The sequence below is a fragment of the Cladophialophora bantiana genome, assembly GCF_000835475.1.
Source record: "Cladophialophora bantiana CBS 173.52 unplaced genomic scaffold supercont1.11, whole genome shotgun sequence".
Lineage (NCBI taxonomy): Eukaryota > Fungi > Ascomycota > Eurotiomycetes > Chaetothyriales > Herpotrichiellaceae > Cladophialophora > Cladophialophora bantiana.
Genome location: NW_015971585.1, coordinates 130,471 through 148,556, shown reverse-complemented (window position 1 = coordinate 148,556; position 18,086 = coordinate 130,471). Strand labels below are relative to the sequence as shown.

Sequence of the window (18,086 nt, the reverse complement as noted above, 5' to 3'; positions counted from 1 at the left end):
CCCCCCCCCCGCGGGGAGACTGTCTCCGATCCAGAGAGAAGCGCCAAAAAAAAAAGGAAAAAGGAAGAATATTGTTACAAAAAAAGAAAACGGTGAGGCGTTCTGATATCAACACAGGTGCGTCGAACCTATCTCACCTTCGAGAGGTGTGTCTTTTCTCAGGATGGGTTTGGGATCAGGGCAGGGTAGAGTTGTTTGGAGAGCAAGTCAGGCCATCTCACCATGCTAAGTGAAAGGTTACGTACGTAGGTATGGATCTTTATACTCATGCGCGGGTATCAAGTTAAATAGACTCCAATCCATCCATTCCCGTCAAGGTAAATCCAGTCTGGTCCAATCCAAAACAATATGATATCCCTCTGCCACTCTGCGCCCGTCCATATCCTCCCTCCTTTCCTCTACTTGAACCCTTCGTTGAAACTTGAACCCTGAGAGGTTACCTATAAGTAATATTTCCTTGTTCCGAGAGGGCCAAGAACACGGCCAAGTAAGTTCATACAGGCCGTGATGTGGTGTATTATCCTTGTGGCTTGGCAGTCTGTTCCTGATCCCTATATAGATCGCGTCATCCGTATGGTACCTCGATTGAAGCCCTGATTTCCAGGCTGCTACTGCTGTTATTGCTGCTGCCGCCGCCGCTGCTGCCGAGGACAAGTCAATAACTCTGGAGTCTTCTGTCACTATTGATACCGAATCCTCTTATTTCTCTTCTTTCTAGTGTTTTACAGTACAGCAAAATTCAAAACGACAGTATCCGAACTTTTTCTCTTCTTTCCAAGCATGCGGTGCATTACTCCCCCCTGTCCCCCAAACCCTCAGCAAACAAATCATACAAGTCCATTGTCATACATAAACCATAACGCGCCCACCTCGTTTCAAAACACATCCAATCGTCTGTTTCCGTCCCATAAACATCCGGGCATTATTATCTCCTGCTCATCCAGCTAAACTTCTCCGAGATCTTGCTCGTCACTTCACTCAAACTGATTCCTGTGGCACTCCCTTTACTCCCGCCACTCAATCCTGTCTTGCCACTCTCACTGATTCCGCTTCCTAACCCAGCCCTATGTCGACCGTTCTCGTCTCCGCCACCAAAGATCTTCTCAAACTTGGCCTGTAACCTCCCCTCCACAATTGCCGAGATGAGGTTGATGATTCCAAATGCCGAGGAGCCAATGGCACGGAAAAGTGCGACAGCGGCGACGGACCACAAAAGGAGTTTCAAGTAGACGTTGTCGCTAATGTGGCTGCCCACAGGGTAAGCCTCGGAAACAGCCATGGCGAGAATGGCATTGCAAACCATCCACACCGCGACCATGTACGTACGGACGGACTTGTAATAGTCTTCCTGCAACTGGGATTCGCTGATGGGCTGTTTGGGTACTTCGACTCTGTCCCGCAAGTTGCGAAGTGCGACATCGTATCCGGAATCGATGTCAAGTTGTTCAGAGGGCATTTCCACCTCCACAGTGTTTCCACCTGACCCGACTGCTTTGGCAGTCCCGAGGTCGGTATGCATTACATTGTCGCCCTTGGTACCCCAAGTGACGTCGTGGGTGTTGCAGAAGGCATACACTTGCAACGTGCAAATGTAAGAAGGCAAGAGGGCAAAGTATTGCGCGGAGCTGGTGAACATGTGCCACGGATCCAGGTACAAAAATGACATGAGGAAGTAAAGGCCAACGGTGCTGACCGTGCTGACAATGAGGTTGGTAAAGATGTTGTTGCCTAGCTTGTACGGATTGTCTGGGTCCGTCTTTTCCACCGTGTGCGTTGTGAGTTGCTTGATGACAATGTAGAGAGATGCAAAGGTGGTGTATGCCATGATGATCGAATATGTGACCATGGTGCCGGTGAAGAGCTTCTTCGCCCCCTGCGGCCGGTTTCCCATACTGAGGATGAATTGCAGACAGATCAACAGCACCGTAATATAGCGGAGGATGACAAAGATGTATTTCCCGATGTTATGACCAAAGGGATCGATCTGAGGGTCTGCTAAGGAGCCGGCAATGAAGTAGAAGGTGAGGTAGAAGTTTGCGAGGGAGAAGAAGGTGAATATAAGTGAGATGAGCTGGTAGAAGAACTCGATATGCAGCAAGATCTTTCGAGTCACAGTGTGGTCGGTATGCCAAATTTGTTTGAAGTGGACCAACGAGTACACTGCCGCGAAGAAAGCGCCGTTGAGCCAGCGCCGTCGTTGAGAGATGAACTCGGGAACGGCATCTGCAGTTGGTCAGCCCAGATTCCCTCAACTTGTCTATTTCTTTTCCGCTTACCAGGCACATCAGTTTCTCCATAAGCGCTTTTGACAAATTTCAAAACCCACTGTTCGCCACGTTTCGCAACAAGCTCCCAGCAGAGAATTCGGTCTTCAGCAAGGTACATATTGGCGGTGAAGACATCTGCGTCACGGCCATGCAGGGTTTCCCCCTTGAAGTACTGGCTGAGAGGACCATAGCCACTCGGGTCATTTTGAAGGGCGTAGTATCGATATGCTGATAGTGCACCAGGTAAGACGGTGATATAGCCAAAGACTGACTCGAGTGGCTTATCGAGGATGTTACTCATCTTGTACTCGAAGTTTTGTGAGGCGACCAGCGGGTTCAGCAAGCCCATCCACCCCCTGCCTTTGTCAGCCTTGATTTCACCGGCTGCTCCAGCGACATTCGAATCTTGATCGAACGCTTTCCAGAGATGATACAACGCTTTCGAGTCTGGTTTGGTACCCACATCAAGCAGGATGCAAACGTTGGGTGTCAAGGCACGGCCGAACGCATTGAAGAACCAGCGGTGAGAGTTGAGTTTCTTCTTATTCTTCTCCTTCAGGCAGAAGATCATTTGGCACGGCACAATCCCTTTTTCAGCGCCTTTGAATTTGAGGGTTTCGTCTAGCGAGACTTGAGTCGTGTATTCATACACATGTGCGGTGACTTCTTTCTGGTTGACGATGTTCTTGGCTATCCCATCCTGGTAGACTCCCATGGCTGCCAGAGCATTCAGCGTGCGAGGATGGACCTTCTGTCTTCCGTCGGCGATGATGCAAACGACAATCTTCTGCCAACCGTCTTTGCCCCAAGTCCTAGATTTTGTCCTCGAGCAGAAGTGGCTGATGTTCCTCATAATACCGTGCATTGTCCTGGTAAACTCGATTTCGCCTTCGTTATACATGGTAACGCAGATGAAAAGCTCCGTTTCTCGAATGGTGGGTCCAATATTCTGGCGCAACTTGTAGCCTTTCACAACGAAGTCGTCTGGGTCGCAGGTTACTGCCGTATATCGCATGTGTGTGAATTCTCGTTCATCCCTCCTGGGCAAAAAGCTGTGGAGAATTGTAGGGATCTTGCACTCGAGAATCAGCTCTCCGTTGATCAGTCGCACTTCTTTCTTCGTCATCTGAGCTGCCCTCAATCCTCTTCGGTCCTGTCTTCCTTCTGGAGCAGGGCCATAGTGATCAAACTTTTCACTTGGTGCGTCGTCCTCCTCCGTGAAAGTCGAGTCAGTCATGTATGAATGGGCCGATTTCAGACTCGCTCTGGGATCGTTGTCGGGAACAATCTCGTGACCGTTCACAAAAACATCGTTTTCTGATTCCGGGTCTGGCATGGGTATCGTCGTTTCTGTTGCCGCGCCTTTGGCCGAGAAGAGCGGTGCAGGAGGCAGCGGTCTCCGTGGACTCCCGCCATACTGTGACGATGGTGTGCCAGGCCGTGGACTGCCATTAAGATCTGCCGGTTCGTATGAGACGCTCGAGGCAGCAGGTCTGCCCCAGTCGGTAGATACTCGAGAAGGGGTGGAGGGTCTGATGGGTGAGCGAGGATTCGCCGTAGGCGGAGGTATCGAGGGGGCTCGTCCTAGGCTGGAACCAGGCCTTGAACTGTACGCGGTTGATGCCGTAGGTCGGTATCTTTCCGGCGAACCTCGCATGGAGGGAGATGGTCTATTAGGGAGGCTTCGGTCAGTCTGGGAGTTTTTTTTGAGGGTCACAGGAGCCTCGAGGGTAGGCGCGCGGCCAATGAAGGCGGTTGTCTCACGACTGCGTCGAAGCTTTCCCTCGGCTTCGGCGATCAATGAAGACAGTGGTGATTGCAGTCTGGCCCCTCGGACGGCGGACTCTGTGGGAGAGTCTTCCCATGAAACGTGCGACACCTTTGGATTTGGCAGCGGCTTACGCCTGGGGGAAGGCGGTCCATTGAATTGCGCAGAAGAAACGGAGCTTGTCACATACGATCTGTATTCATCCTGACCCTGCGGGAGCAGCCTAAGCGATGTGCTGCTGTTTCCGGGAACACTCATGATGTCTTCATCGGCGGGACCATTGGCATAAGAAGGAGGTCCATCGGGATAGCTGGGTGGTACTTGGGTAAGAGATGGATGTTCTTCCATCGCTCGTCGAGAGGCAGGTTTGTTTACTCGAGATAACAGTTGAAGATGGCGGTCAGATCAAATATGAATCCATGCGCAGTTAACAATGCAGTCGGCGCGAGGGGCGTACATGCAGCACAGATGAAGTCTTCGTCATGTGGAGGAAAGCTGAGCGAATGGGGTTGGGTCTGTTTAGGCCATGGCGATGATGGCAGACGATAATAGTACTCTCACTAGCTGTGTCCCGATTCGGAAGGCTACAAACTGTCTCGAGGGGCAACCGCAATATCTCTTGGCGTAATATTTCTTGGCACAGCGCCTCAGCCTCGTCGCCTTCTGGATTAAAATAAAAACGCCCACCACCACACCCATGCTGTGTTTCTTCCCCGATCATGGAGTGGTTGATACAACAACAAGTCTCTTCACTGTCGACTAATGAAGAAAGTCTGTGGTCTCATGATCCAGCACCGGACGGGCATGGATGCCACTTCTGGTCTCTCTACGAAAGTCATACAGCATAACACAAGCCAATATCTAGCCAACCACAGTAGAAAGCAAGGTAAGAATGAGAATTGTTCCAGCGCGCGAGCCATGACGATGCAAGCTCTATGTCTCAATTGACATTGCATTATTCTCGGTTGCTCCGAGGTTCCTTTTTCAAGGACCAGATCGTCCGCATGCGGACTTTCGGAACAAAGAAAGGTTTTGTATGGCCATCCTTTCACTCTCTGCATCGTAACATACCCGGGTCTTCTTCCCCTTTCCACACCTTCATATACACCAGTGATATACTTCACGGCATTTTCAACAGAAGTCTCAAAGAAGACCCCTCCAACCTCAATCAGCGGCAAAAATGTGTATCTGGGATCTGGCCGTCTTCCAGTGCGGCCACAATGGCAACTTCACCAGAAGAGATGGCGGCTGCGCGCTCCCGACCCGAGCATGCGACAAAGAGATAGGCAACGCTGTCAGGCATCAAATGCCATGGAATTGCGATGATTGCGTACGGCGCCTCCGTCGAGGCGTCCCTTTTCATCCGGAAGATAACATCCATCCGCTGGGACGCAGCGTTCAGCAGCCGATGCTTCCCGTGGCGCTACCACCTCAAGCTCAAGCAGTATCCCGTCGCGCAAAAGCCCGAAAGGGCACCTCCTCCACAAGTGAGCAACAGGATGGGGACGCCTATGACTTCTCCGAGTTCGCACCGTACGCCAACTATCCGACAACGCTGCCGCAGAAGCGCTATTCAGGCACCAGCCCCACCAAGGTCATCAAGCGGCAGAGAAATTCCCGAAACACATATTCGAGCGACACGCCCAGAATGTTTGGCCGGCTAGGCAATATCGCGCAGGACTTGTCGGAAATCGCCATGCCGGCTGCAAGCGAGCAGCGCAGGAGTCCTACAACAGATTATGGCTACTCCCCAACCAACGGGCGCGGCTATGGCTATGGCAATGTGTACGAAATGTCAGATATCCCTCCCAACCTGATCCCAGGGATCCCAACAAACACCTCCCCAACGCGGCGACGCAACGACAGATCTCCGCTCCTGTACGACGGTGCGGGCGTCTCCAAACGCCGCAAACCCTCGTATCCCTCCGCGCGCCGCATCTCGCCCACGCAAGCCAAGGCGCCACACAACAGCCCAAGCACGTGCTATGGCGAGGCATCACAGGCAGCGACCCGGCAGAAACAAGCTGCCAGCCGCGCCTACAGGGACATACGCGACGACGTCGAGCGCATGATCCAGACGGGCCGCCACTCGCGCGAGGAAATCATGCGCACGGCCAAGTTTGCCTCGCTGAACGAGAGAGACCAGAGGGACCTCTTGTGGCAGTATGGTGACAAGTTGCAGGCGAGGGAGAACGCGCCGGAGGGTAAGAGGGAAGGCCGCACGAAGAGGGACGCCTGTGTGGTTATGTGAGTGGCGGCTGAGGAAAGGATTGCATTGGATGTGGAGTATTTTGTCTGCAGGTTTGCTGTTTGCTAACGTCATGCGAGATTCGTGTGTTTCTTCACGATATCAGTTTGTGGTGTTTTGGTCTACGACTTGAGTTAGGGGGCCTACGGGAGGGCAGAGCATCAATAGATCGATTTGAAAGCAACTCATTATTTCTTCATTCAACGAGCACCGTTCCTCTAATTGAGTCTGCTGGCCGAGCTCCATCCCCCCATGCTCTTTCCAATGCCGGATGGGTGGTCGTACTTCAAGATCTATGACTAGCACTGAAAACAACCGTGACTTCCCCCCAATACATATCCAAGCTCCTAACCAATGCTGTATGGGGTATCTCTAACTCAAACAAAAGAGGAACAAAGGAAAGAGGAAGACCGGCAAGGGACCGGGTTGAACCCCTCAAGGGCTCCATATCCAGAGGTCACACCGATTGATCCCAGTCCAAGAAATCAGCATAGAGAACTTATTCCTCCTCCAAAAGTCCTTCCACAATCCTCACTTTTGCTGCGGCGCCGTGCGAATATCCCAAACTCAAGCTTGCTGGTTCGTAGCTTGTTCATGGCTCAGTGCCTGCGAGTATGGTTCTTTGTCGGTGGAGGCAGCAAACGGAATAGGTGAGCTTGAACTAAATACGGGTAGGTCCTGCTTTGTTCTCTGGGCCGGGTTGTCCGTTCCAGATGACAAAGACCCTCCCGATGAAGCAGATTTGGTGGTTGTTTGTAGAGGCCAAGAAGATGGCTGTTGAGATAGAACGAAGGCAAGATCAGATGTTGGAGCTTGCGCGTCGGATACATGGACAGTCACAATCGCCGCAGGTTTTGTTGATTCCTGTGGTTGTTGTTGTCCGTTGACTTCCAGAGGTGCCATGTATGTTAGAGGCAAGTCCATGCCTTTGTCGGCAGGTGGAGATTCCACGCTAGGGCTAGGAATAGCAGCTTCGACAGTGTGGGTAACAGCACTGGGGATTCTCATTCCGGCTATGCTTGCGGCCGAGGTTTCAGAGTGCTCCTGAGGGCCGTCTTCCACGACCTTCGGTTGCATATTGGCCGAATACTCGGGATTGGTGGCAGGTGCTGTTTTGGTTGGCTTTAAATTCTTCGGTACTAGCGGTTTCCTTGGTGCGCGAGGCTTCTTCTGTTTATCATCAACCAGCTTTTGGTTCTGTTTAGCGGCATGCTCTTCTGCGGTGGGCATTTTCAGTTTGATCGTAATCTTTTTCATCCCATTTGTTAGATTGTCTATTTCATCGGTATTCGGCACTTCTTTGTGGCCCTCTTGGGAAGATGAAGGTGCTTCTCTCTTGACTGTATTTCCCTGAGCAAGGGTAGGAGAAGCTTTGGGCTCGGACAAGCCAGTAGCGGCTGAATGAATAGTTTTCAGCCTCCGGGGGCTAGTCTTTAGTTTTGCCGGTGCCTTAGTGGTGGGTGGTGCTCGGGTCTTCTTAACCGCAACAGCTTTTGCAGGCTTTCCCGGAGCAGTCGATGGTGCCCTCGAAGATACTTGTCCATTTGGCGGCTTTGGTAAAAATTCAGTGTCGACGGCGCTCTGATCTGTCAACTTCATGCCTTGAAAACTTGATAAGATGCTCGATGCATCACTGGATCTTCGGCGCATTGTCCCGTCGGGCAAGTCTGGATTCTGCAAGGTCGGATCAGGCAAGTCGCTAACCGCTGCAATGGTTGTCCGCCGATTGCCGTTCCGCGATACTGCTCGTACAGCAGCGAGGCTAGCAGATGGCCCTTTCGCCTTTCGATCACGCAGTTGCATTCGTTCGTCTGGACCAGGGGGTAAGCCGACAGTTGATTGCCGCTCTCGTCGACCTTTGGTGGCTTCTGCGTTGAGGTCCTCATGGGTACAACTCAAAGTCTGGCGATCGCTGGGGATAATGACACGAGAGAGCTCGTACGAAGCTATGGCCCAGTCGACGTCAGGCGGCGGAGGCTCATATCCAGCTTCTAGAGAGAGTCTGGCGTGCAACGCTGAGAATGACCGCTTCTCGCGAGCATGGTCGGTCATCTTGAGGGTAGACGCTTGTGTAGGTGACGAGTAGTTTCCGGTCTTATCTTTCGCCCTTGAAGCTGGAGGTTGTCGACCCGCGACGACAGCTTCGAGCTCTTCTAGGTTTTGAAGTGCCCACCAATCCGCCGCATAGGTAAAATGATGCCGAGCCGCAGAGGAAGGTATATCTTGTACCCAGTTGTTGATCGTTTGAAATCTGTTGTCCTGGGTCTCCGACGAATGTTGTCCGTTTGAGCTAGGGTTATCACCAGCCATGCCACAGATATGGCTTAGCACACCTGAAGTCAGAGCGCGATCACTGTATCCACCCTCCAGAACGCTGACAATTCGCCCATCCACACCGAGATCATCTTCGTGCGCCAGTCGAACAATGTCAGCCGTGAAACGTGCGTAGAATTCTGTTGGGACATTGACACTGTGTCTCTGCATGCCTGCACCTTCCCATTCGCTGGCATCAAAACCCGCGGAGATGAAGATGGCGGCCTTGGGTGACTGGTTTCCGGAAGCGCGTAATCTTGCCGTGTGGTGTCGCAAGAATGTCCTCGCCTTGTCAAGCAGTATAATATACTTGGACTCGTACAATTTCCAGAACTCTTCGTGGCTCTTCCAAGGCTCCAGGTGGACATTCCAAATTGACTGACCGTGAGCGTTTTCAATACACAAGCTGGCATTTCGCACCTTTTCTTCGTCGCCCCACTCACAGGGATAGGAGTTGATGTCATGGAGGCTGTAATAGGCAATAGGTGTCTTCTTGTGTGCTGCAGCATTCTTAGCCGCACCTTGTGCCTTTCGGTTGTGGTCCCAAGCAATATTCTGGGAACCGTCTCCGTGATGTAGGTCAAAATCGATGATAGCGGCATGCGTCAGGCCGTGATTCATAGCGGCATAGGCAATTCCCACGTGAACATTGTTCAGCCAGCAGAAACCCGATGGGTAATTGGACGAGCAGTGATGGCCCGGGGGTCGAATACAGACAAAGGCTCGCCTAGTTTGTGGTGAAGAGAAGATGGTGTCCACTGCATCACAGACCCCCCCGAGGCAACCCTGGAAAGCGGCCAGCGATTCTGCACACAAGTACAAGTCGCCTTCATGCAACTTGGGGAGGGGAGTTCCATTCTCGTCCTTCCCATACCCGATCGGTCTCACCAGCTCTTTTCCGTTAAGGGTCAATTTCCCTTCGGCGGTGTCGCACATGACTTGCAACTCTTCCATCCACTTTGGACCGTGGACGAAAGTGACCGAAGGGTGGGTGAGGGAGATGCTTCGAGTAGTTTTGCGGATCTGGAAGGGGATGTTGCACACGCGAGATGGGTGGTGCTTTGGGCAAGGCGCATATTCGCCATCGGCGTGTCGCCCTCCCAGGCGCACATAGGCAGCAGATGCGCCCAGCAACGTGGCGTGGATTCTTTCCGGCCGCTCGACAATTGTGGCCAGGGCATTCTTGGAGGTGCGCGGGCGGGAAAAGCGATGGCCATAGCATGAATCGTGGACGATGACCACAACAGGGGATTGTAGAGAGATATGGGCTTCTAGCTCTTTTCCAAAGAACTCGTTCGCGACCGAACTGGCCGTGACGGGCGGGCGTTCTGGAAGGGACATCTTGCCATTTGCCGCAGGATACAGAGGGTTGAGATTGGAGGACGTACGACGGTATTGAGGCGTGCTGCCCCTTGTGTTGCTCAGGCTGGAGGTTGATCTCCTGGTGGCCAGTGTCGGCGTGGACTGTCTCTCTTGTCTCTCGCCTCGATACGAACTCGCGACAGATGGAGAGCGCGAGGGCGGCTTCGGCGAGAGAGACTTGGTCTTGGAGGTCGCAGGGGTGTGGTAGGGACTGCGCATGGGTGAAGAGGGAGGGAGGGGGATTTGCGCGGCCGCACCCAGCAAGGCAGGGTGCGCATGGGTGTGGTTGTGGTCTTGGTCTTGATGATTCACTCGGATCGAGGGTGACACGAGACCTGGGGTTGTTGTGGTGAAGGCGCGGGTGTTGGTGGCACCTTGGAGGGCATCGTGCTCAATCGAGGGCGTAGGTATATCGGGATCCATGGCAGTGCCTTTCTTGGAGGAATGTTGTGGTGTAGGTGGTCGACTCCTCCTCTTGATTGTATGTACCGGGTACTGGGTACTGGGTTTGGGTCTGGATGGACCAAATACTATTCGGTAATGGTAAAAGGAAAGCGGCTCTCCCATCCTGGGAAGTGGCACCGGTGGGATTTCAGCCTCTGGGGGCATGCACAACGTCATTTGGCTGACCCTGGCGACCCTGACGACCCCCTGCTGCCCCTTTTTTGTGCCTGTGGTCGCCTGAGTCGCGTCGTCGGCTGCACGTCGCGTGCGCGGCATCTGCTCCGCCGTTGGGTTCCCTCATCCGATGCAAGATGGATGAAGACGTATCCTCAGCCTTCGACATCTTCTACAGCCAGCGCAGAAGAGTGCAACGTCTTCTTTTCTTCGTTGTACTCGTCGTCCTCACCGCACACAGTCCCCTACCACTCTTTTTTATCATTGGGGCCGAAATGCAACATCACAAGGCCTCATGCCAAATATGAGACCGTCTCTCCAGGGCTGCGGTTGGTGGCGCCTGGTCTTAGGCATATCAAGGCCGTTACCACGACTGCCATATCCTGGCGGTACCGGTACTCGATTCTGTATCACTTATCATCAACATCGATATATTTACACAAGAAAACCGTCTGCATTACCTTCCTGCCAGACAGTTGCTGTCCCCGTTCGAAGAACTGGTCGCCTGAGCGCTGTCCAGCGTTGCTCCACCGAGACTGCGAGGTCGGGCTGTGTATTGCAGCGAACGATGAAAAGGTAGGCAGTCATATTTCTTTTCTTTTTCTTCCGCCTTTTGCTCCAGAGAGACAGACACAATGATTCCATAATTTCTCGTCCTGCCCAAGTTCTCCTCACCCGCTCGGAAATAACTCAAAGCTATCCCATTGGATATGAGATGATCGCATCCATCATCCATCGGGACGTATGCCGATATCTCCACACCCATCCCTCGCTCATAACCGGTGATATCTCAATTCTTATGTATCACTCCCCCAGCGGAATACCAGTCTCTTGCGCAAGCAGAAAAAGCCGCTCATCATACACATCCCCCATTAACGCGTTCTGCCCAGCACAGCCATGTCTCCCCCTCCAGTTTCTCCTCCGCAGGTCCTCGTCTTCGGCACCGGCAGCGTCGGCGCCGTCTACGCCTGGATACTCTTCCGTGCCGTCGGCCCAGCCAACCTCTACACAGTATGCCGTTCGAACCATGCGGTCGCCTCGACAGCAGGCTTCACCATCAACTCGACCATCTTTGGGGAAGGCCTCAACTTTAAACCCCAGGTGGTGCGGACCGTGGACGAAGCCGTCTCGCTCTCCGGGGGAAAACCATTCGACTACATCGTTGTCACGGCGAAGGCCATACACACGACACCATCGATGCCGGAACAGCTCCGCCCGGCCATCGCACCTCACACGACTATCGCCCTCATTCAGAATGGCATCGCCATCGAAGAACCTTACCGAACCCTCTATCCAGACAACCCCTTGCTGAGCTGCGTGGTGTACCTCCCCGCCACCCAGACCGCTCCCGCCGTGATCGCCCACCGCGAGATTGAACTCTTGCACATTGGCACGTACCCCTCCGATGCGCCACGGGCGCACCAATCCGCGGCCGAATCGTTCGCCCGCCTCCTCAACGCGGGAGGAGGCAGCACGGAACTGCACGAGGACGTGCAACCGCAGCGCTGGAGCAAGCTCATGGTCAACGCGAGCTGGAACCCGGTGTGCGCACTCTCGCGGTCGCGCGACGCCCAGTTCCTCAAGTCCTCCCCACCAGAGTACTCACTAGGTCTGATCAGGTCGCTCATGACCGAGATCGCGTCCATCGCCCAGTCGCTCGGCTACGACAACATCAACGCTGACACTGTCGCGTACCAAATCAACCGCGCCAAGGTCAGGGAGCTGCCTGGCGTCGAACCCTCCATGCTCGCCGACGCAAAGGTCGGCGCGAGGATGGAGGTCGATGCCATCGTCGGCAACGCCGTCCGGTTGGCTGAGGAAAGAGGCGTGCAGACGCCCCTGCTCAGGGCCATCTATGCCCTTGTCACGGCCCTGGACGGGAGCTTCCAAAGGGAGCTCGAAAAAAAGGCCCAGGTCCAGGTCAACGACAAAGGAAGGCTCGTTGAACAATCGAGGATCTGAATTGTCGTTGAAATTGGGTTATTGTCACAGTTTGACTGTTGGTGGGCGGTGTCTATGACCGCACATTTTGGGAACACTACGACAAATTACCGATAGAAATTTACGGGATGGAGGGATCTCGCAGACCGCAAGATTTTGACGATACTAAGACGGATTTTCTGGCTTTCTTTTTGTCGCCGACTACATACCAAAGTGACCTGAACCGAGCATGATCATTGTCATCATCTCGCAGATTGGCCCACATAGAATAGAAATGGCCTTGAACGCGCCTTGGGCGTTTCCTGCTCAGAAAGGACCATGCTAAGTCTGGAATGAGGGATGCAGTGAGACCGAAATCAAGGCGCACCCTACCGACGCCGGAACCCAAAGTCCAGCCGCGCTGCCATCGTCCTGACAGTCCCAGTCAGTCCCAACGACATAGGGTGCGCGGTGTGATTAATTATATCTCAATCCCCACTCCCTTAAGAGCATCGACAGCCCACTCCGGTGGAGGTTGTCCGTCAAAGTACTTTTCAAAGAATTGTTTGCAGAATGCAGGATACCGGTCTTCCATGATGGCCGTTCTGATTCGCCGCATTAGTGAAAGCAGGTGATGCACATTATGCATTGTCAATCTGTAAAACGCACCGAGTTAATCAGTTGATCCAGAGGATATCTTAGACAAAACCAGGAATCACGGCCGGAAAGTAAACAAGACGAGATGAGAGATGAAAACATACAGGTGAGCCCCAACAGTCTCCTTAGCCGCAAGATGGTATATATACGCTCTGGTGATGGCAAGACCGCCATCCTCTTTCGGCCGACAGCAAGTGCAGGTACATCCTTGCTCGACGGGGCCGAAGTCCTCAGCATACCGAGCATTTTTTAGGTTCAAGACGCCGCTAGAAGTGATCGCATTGCCGAAGCGCTACACAGTATCCATCGGTCAGAACGGTAGCGGTCGGGGAAGATACGACTGAAGATATTGAAAGCTCACCGCCGTTCTCGTCGGCCATACACAATCAAACATATCCGCTCCGAGAGCTACCGCGACGACTATGTCTTCTGGATAACCCTGTAGAGGTCAGTGCTTGTCCACCGCCAGTACTGGAAACAGATACCGTACAATGCCCATGACATATCTTGGCTTATTCTCGGGTAGTAAATCGGTGCATGCATCAACACTGTCCATAGAGTGAGCGTTCAGATATTTCAAGATAGACGTTTGATGGAGGTGAGAGCCACTATACACTTTGCAAAAATCCGCCTTTGCTTCTCCGCCAGATAGGCCACCAATAGCTATGCCTGGCGTGTCCCTGTTGACCATTTCTTCGCAGCACTGTCGTCTCATTTCCAGATCGAGACCGCCCTGGATGATGCAAAAGAGGTTCTGCGTTTCGGGATTCTTGTGTGCGGCGATGCATCTGTCGAGCCAGCGGATGGACCGTTCCATGGCCTCCTTCATACGGGCATGATCAGGTGATGTCGTCTGAATGACATCGTCGAGCTGCATCATGATATCTGAGCCAATCGAGTTCTGAAGAGACATGGAATGCTCGGGAGTAAGGAGCCTGTGCATGACATGAGTTTCTAACCTCATAGGTGGTGTTCGATCGGAGCCATCACGTACATTGGACTGCCATCATGGGGGCTGAGGAATCGTACGCCTTCCTCCGTGATCTTCGCCAACTTGAGCAACGAAACCATTTGAAAACTTGAGATGCCTCGAATCAGTCACTCATCCGCGGCCAGAGAGGGTGCTGTGCACCACCAACCCGCCGCTATCAGTTAGGATATTGTGGTTCCATCCTTGTAATTTATGGGCTCCGCCGATGGTGTCCAGAACCGCTTGACCAGGCTTCAAACCCAGGTGGTATGTATTGTTCAGGCACAGTCTGCAACCCGTCTCTTCCAATTGTTCGGGAGTCAGGCCTTTGAGAGACGCCTGGGTGGCCACTGGCATGAATATAGGAAGGTCCACCGGGCCATGAGGCAAATGCAGAGTCGAGGCACGGGCCTTGGATGTCTGGAGAAATAAAGGAAATTTGTCAATCGCGGGAAGGGGTCTTGCAGCAGAGGGATGGATGGAGAGTAGTGGCTGCGTACCGAACAACGGGCTTTGAGATCGAAGGTCAACGCTGAGGGCTTTGTAGCGGTCGACATGGCGGCGACTGGTCCGAATGCATAGGGAATGGCGGTAATTGCCCGCTTTGCGGCGGTGAAGATGTCAAGACGTGGTTTGGTTACTTGACGGGCCCAGTGCATATATGAAATGAGGCAATGGGAAATGCACTCGTCCGCCGATTCAGGTGGCACGGGGATGTACTCCAACACGTCAACTTTGCTTGCCGGGTACTTGACAGGTCATCGATGCCGCGTAGCACAGAGGAATATCGCTTTGCTGGAGAGTGGGTGACGATGAAGTGAAAACAGAATTTGGGAGGCGGACGGAGCAAACGGAGAACGAGTTGCGGCCCGGAACTTTTTCCTCAGCCAGGGCCACGCCTTCGTTCCTTTCCTCTTTCCCACCCTCTAGAACAGCAGCCCCCCCGCCTTGATTCGACATCCAGAGCGTCGGGTCATGCGTGGACATCGCTGAAGGTCTCCAAATCATTCATCGACTGTAGCACGACAGGTCACGGTATACAGACATTTTGCCCCATGCTGCAAGATTACATCCTCCGGGCTCCACACGAAAAAGACACGATACGACGCGCATGACATGATGAGCTGGTGAACAGAAAAGAGCATTCTATCCAGCGCGCGAATCGGACACCTGCGCAGGATAAGGCACAGCCAGAATCGAAACATAGGCAAGCATGAGATATCATAGATTCCTGCATTTTCTTCTATCAACCCTGAAAAGCGGTCAAGAAAATTTGACTGAGGACTGAGACCTCTCCCTCTGACAGACAGCTTGGAGCCTGGACAAGAGGACAGACTGGTTCTAATCTCTCTTGGAATCTTGGGGGGTTGTTTTGTTCTGAGAAACAAGAGATCAACGGAGACAAAGGAGAAAGAAAATCCAATCCCAAAAAGAAAAAAAGGACCCTCCTAACCCCCTTGCTGTCCTGAGTCTGTGTGTCACCATAACGCCATCGCTATGCTCTCATTCGAAACCCTTATTTTGCCCCATTGGATACAGCAGGTATTGAGATAATTACCCCTCCGGAAATTCGACTTGGAAACCTGCCCATGGCTTTGTACCCGGTTGGAAGCACTGTATTGCAGTCCAACACATGTCGCAGCACGAGACTCAGCGAGCAGCCCAGGGCCCACCATAGCCAGACTGTGCGCGGTAGACCGTTGACTGGCCGGCGGTGATTGAAGGGTTGCGTAGTTTGGTGCAAGCTACCTCGGCCGCGTCTTCTTTGGCATTATTAAGGTATTGCCCATCGTACCAGTATCTTGCTGCGAGATTCTGGCCCTGAATTGTGACTGTAGCAGACCAAGCAGTCCGCCCACCTAGAAATCAATCGCAATAGATCAGCCTGGGAACAATATTGAGCAAATCCTGCTCGAAGAGTCGGAAAACGAGCTATCCCAATATGGAACTCACCTCGACGATCAGAGACTATATTGAATTGGGGAGCAGGCAGTCTCAGTTTCCGGCATTCAGCTGCCAACAGGTTAGCTGAAGAACAAGTACCCACGAAGGTACGAGGCTTACCAGCAAGCTCTTCCTGCCAGGTCTTGTGGGTTTTGGTAGCCATTCTTGGTAGCGGAAAGTAGTCAAGTTTTTGGCTGGTTGCGGAAAGCTTTCAATCGACAACTTTATGTCTTTATGGAGGATATTTGGTCGTGTCGACGAGGAAGGAATGGAGTGAGATGATGACAGAAACCACCCTGCGTGACCACAGATATCTGAGGACTTTATATTGAAAACCCGGGGAAGCTCGAATGCTCAGCTAAGGACGCAAAGCAAAGTGACAGAGCGAGAGCCAAAATCAGGGAAGGGTAGCTGCAGGTGCTCCAGTATTTCGTTTCCACGACAGGTTCTTTGTCTATCAAGGCCGCTTCATTTCAAGGTAGGGCAGCATTGAAAACAACTGAACATAGGTTGGCTCTGTGCGACATGATCTGAGATCTCGTGACACTTTTGTATCGATGGACCAGCGGCCCTGGCATCATCTATGAAGAACTTCGTGGTACAAGGTGCGAGACTGCAGAGACGTGAGATGTCAAACGTGGGTAGAGGATGGGATGGAAGAACGCAAAGCAAAAAAAAAACAGAGCCAACAGCCTCACCAGAGAGATGCTGCCAACACATCAGGTATCCGGCAGCGTACAGTAGTGGGACGAAAGGTCCGGCCCCAAGCGCAAGCGATGATATGCATGATGGCGTAGAAAGGAAGACTATGTGACAATCAGAGGAAGGGGGGATGAGTCCGCGAAAGGCTAGAGGGAAACCATCAAATGTCGGATGGCAATATCGAAGTGGGGGCGGCACACTTGGCTGCCGACCGATCGAATGCAAGATAGCGGCCGAAAAAAAGAACAAACTGTTTCCATCGGTGATATGTCCACATCAATCCGACGCGATGGTCGTGGAGATTTTGGAAGCAGTGAGGGAGCTTCCGAGCAAGGATTGAAAATTTCCCTCTTGCCTTGCTGCATCCGGAGTACGTCGAAAATCAGGGCTGGTTTCCTTATTGGTCGCCTTCAATGCTTTCGGGGATAATTTTGCATTTGGGCAGCAATCTGAGCTGTACGGGGGGTGAGTATGTGTCAGAGCACGCATGAGATCGATCCACGTCTCGAGTTGAACCGAACTGGCCCAGAAAGGCGAGTGCTTGCAACGTGAGATTGGGTATAGTGGCGTAAGATGGAAGTCAATGTGTACATTTGCCAGGAGAAGCCGGACCGGAGGCCAGAGGCAAGAATGCGGGAAACAATTTGATAATAAGGATCAATTAGCCGGTGGAGAGTAACGCAATCTCTAGTAACAACCCCGGAGTGCAAGGGACATTGAGGGTCGGTGTCCAATTATTTTAGACCAAAGAGGAAACAGGGGACACGAGAGAGGGAGAGAGAAAAGAGGACAAAGGGCAGGCGAGATCCCTGCTACTGGGACCTGTGACTGACAGCGGGAGGCTGGGGAGCTTAGGCCTGCAGTGAGCAGCAGTGTGCAATCGAAAAGGAACGCGGCATTGAGCCGTCGAGCGTGGCAAGAGTTTTGAGAGCTGTGCAGCAGTAGTATGTTGTCTAGGATGATGGCACCAGATGGAGGGATGATGGTTGGAGCAAAATGCAGAAGAGGAACAAAAAACAGAGTCTGGTGGAGTGGCCACAAATGGGGACAAATGGGGACAAATGGGGAAGACCAAGCCCGACGTGGGAAAGTATTCGGTGAGCAGGGGCGTCTGGACCAATCACAGTGGCGAATGATGTGAGCCAAGCCGCTAAGTCTAAATGAGGCCTAGATCTGTGCTATACAAGTTCCGAGTAGAATACTACTGTAGGTACCTCCAAGTATGTAGCTCGGTAGGTACCAAGGTCCTCCGTGCAAGTACAACTCCCATATCATTGAAAGCTGCCTAAAAAAAACCCCAGTGAATGCGCAGTAAGC

The 18,086-nt window shown here is 52.7% G+C and overlaps 6 protein-coding genes across 6 annotated transcripts; 2 read left to right on the top strand and 4 right to left on the bottom strand.

Moving 5' to 3' along the window:
- Window positions 1-925: 925 nt before the first annotated feature.
- On the bottom strand, window positions 926-4,383 carry Z519_07482 (chitin synthase 1; the record flags this gene model as incomplete). Its single annotated transcript, XM_016765216.1, has 2 exons — window positions 926-2,223; window positions 2,277-4,383. The coding sequence occupies 2 exons, from the start codon at window positions 4,381-4,383 to the stop codon at window positions 926-928; spliced, it is 3,405 nt and encodes a 1,134-aa protein (XP_016618185.1).
- Window positions 4,384-5,215: 832 nt separating this feature from the next.
- On the top strand, window positions 5,216-6,286 carry Z519_07481 (uncharacterized protein; the record flags this gene model as incomplete). Its single annotated transcript, XM_016765215.1, has 1 exon — window positions 5,216-6,286. One exon carries the CDS (start codon window positions 5,216-5,218, stop codon window positions 6,284-6,286), a length of 1,071 nt encoding a protein of 356 aa, XP_016618184.1.
- Window positions 6,287-6,850: 564 nt separating this feature from the next.
- On the bottom strand, window positions 6,851-10,381 carry Z519_07480 (uncharacterized protein; the record flags this gene model as incomplete). Its single annotated transcript, XM_016765214.1, has 1 exon — window positions 6,851-10,381. The coding sequence occupies one exon, from the start codon at window positions 10,379-10,381 to the stop codon at window positions 6,851-6,853; it is 3,531 nt and encodes a 1,176-aa protein (XP_016618183.1).
- Window positions 10,382-11,473: 1,092 nt separating this feature from the next.
- Z519_07479 (uncharacterized protein) lies at window positions 11,474-12,538 on the top strand (the record flags this gene model as incomplete). The annotated part of the gene is made up of 1 exon (XM_016765213.1): window positions 11,474-12,538. One exon carries the CDS (start codon window positions 11,474-11,476, stop codon window positions 12,536-12,538), a length of 1,065 nt encoding a protein of 354 aa, XP_016618182.1.
- A 439-nt stretch (window positions 12,539-12,977) lies between these two features.
- On the bottom strand, window positions 12,978-14,680 carry Z519_07478 (queuine tRNA-ribosyltransferase; the record flags this gene model as incomplete). The annotated part of the gene is made up of 8 exons (XM_016765212.1): window positions 12,978-13,101; window positions 13,258-13,445; window positions 13,515-13,592; window positions 13,644-13,701; window positions 13,768-14,088; window positions 14,148-14,231; window positions 14,293-14,543; window positions 14,624-14,680. The coding sequence occupies 8 exons, from the start codon at window positions 14,678-14,680 to the stop codon at window positions 12,978-12,980; spliced, it is 1,161 nt and encodes a 386-aa protein (XP_016618181.1).
- A 1,093-nt stretch (window positions 14,681-15,773) lies between these two features.
- Z519_07477 (uncharacterized protein) lies at window positions 15,774-16,230 on the bottom strand (the record flags this gene model as incomplete). The annotated part of the gene is made up of 3 exons (XM_016765211.1): window positions 15,774-15,982; window positions 16,077-16,136; window positions 16,188-16,230. 3 exons carry the CDS (start codon window positions 16,228-16,230, stop codon window positions 15,774-15,776), a joined length of 312 nt encoding a protein of 103 aa, XP_016618180.1.
- Window positions 16,231-18,086: the final 1,856 nt, after the last annotated feature.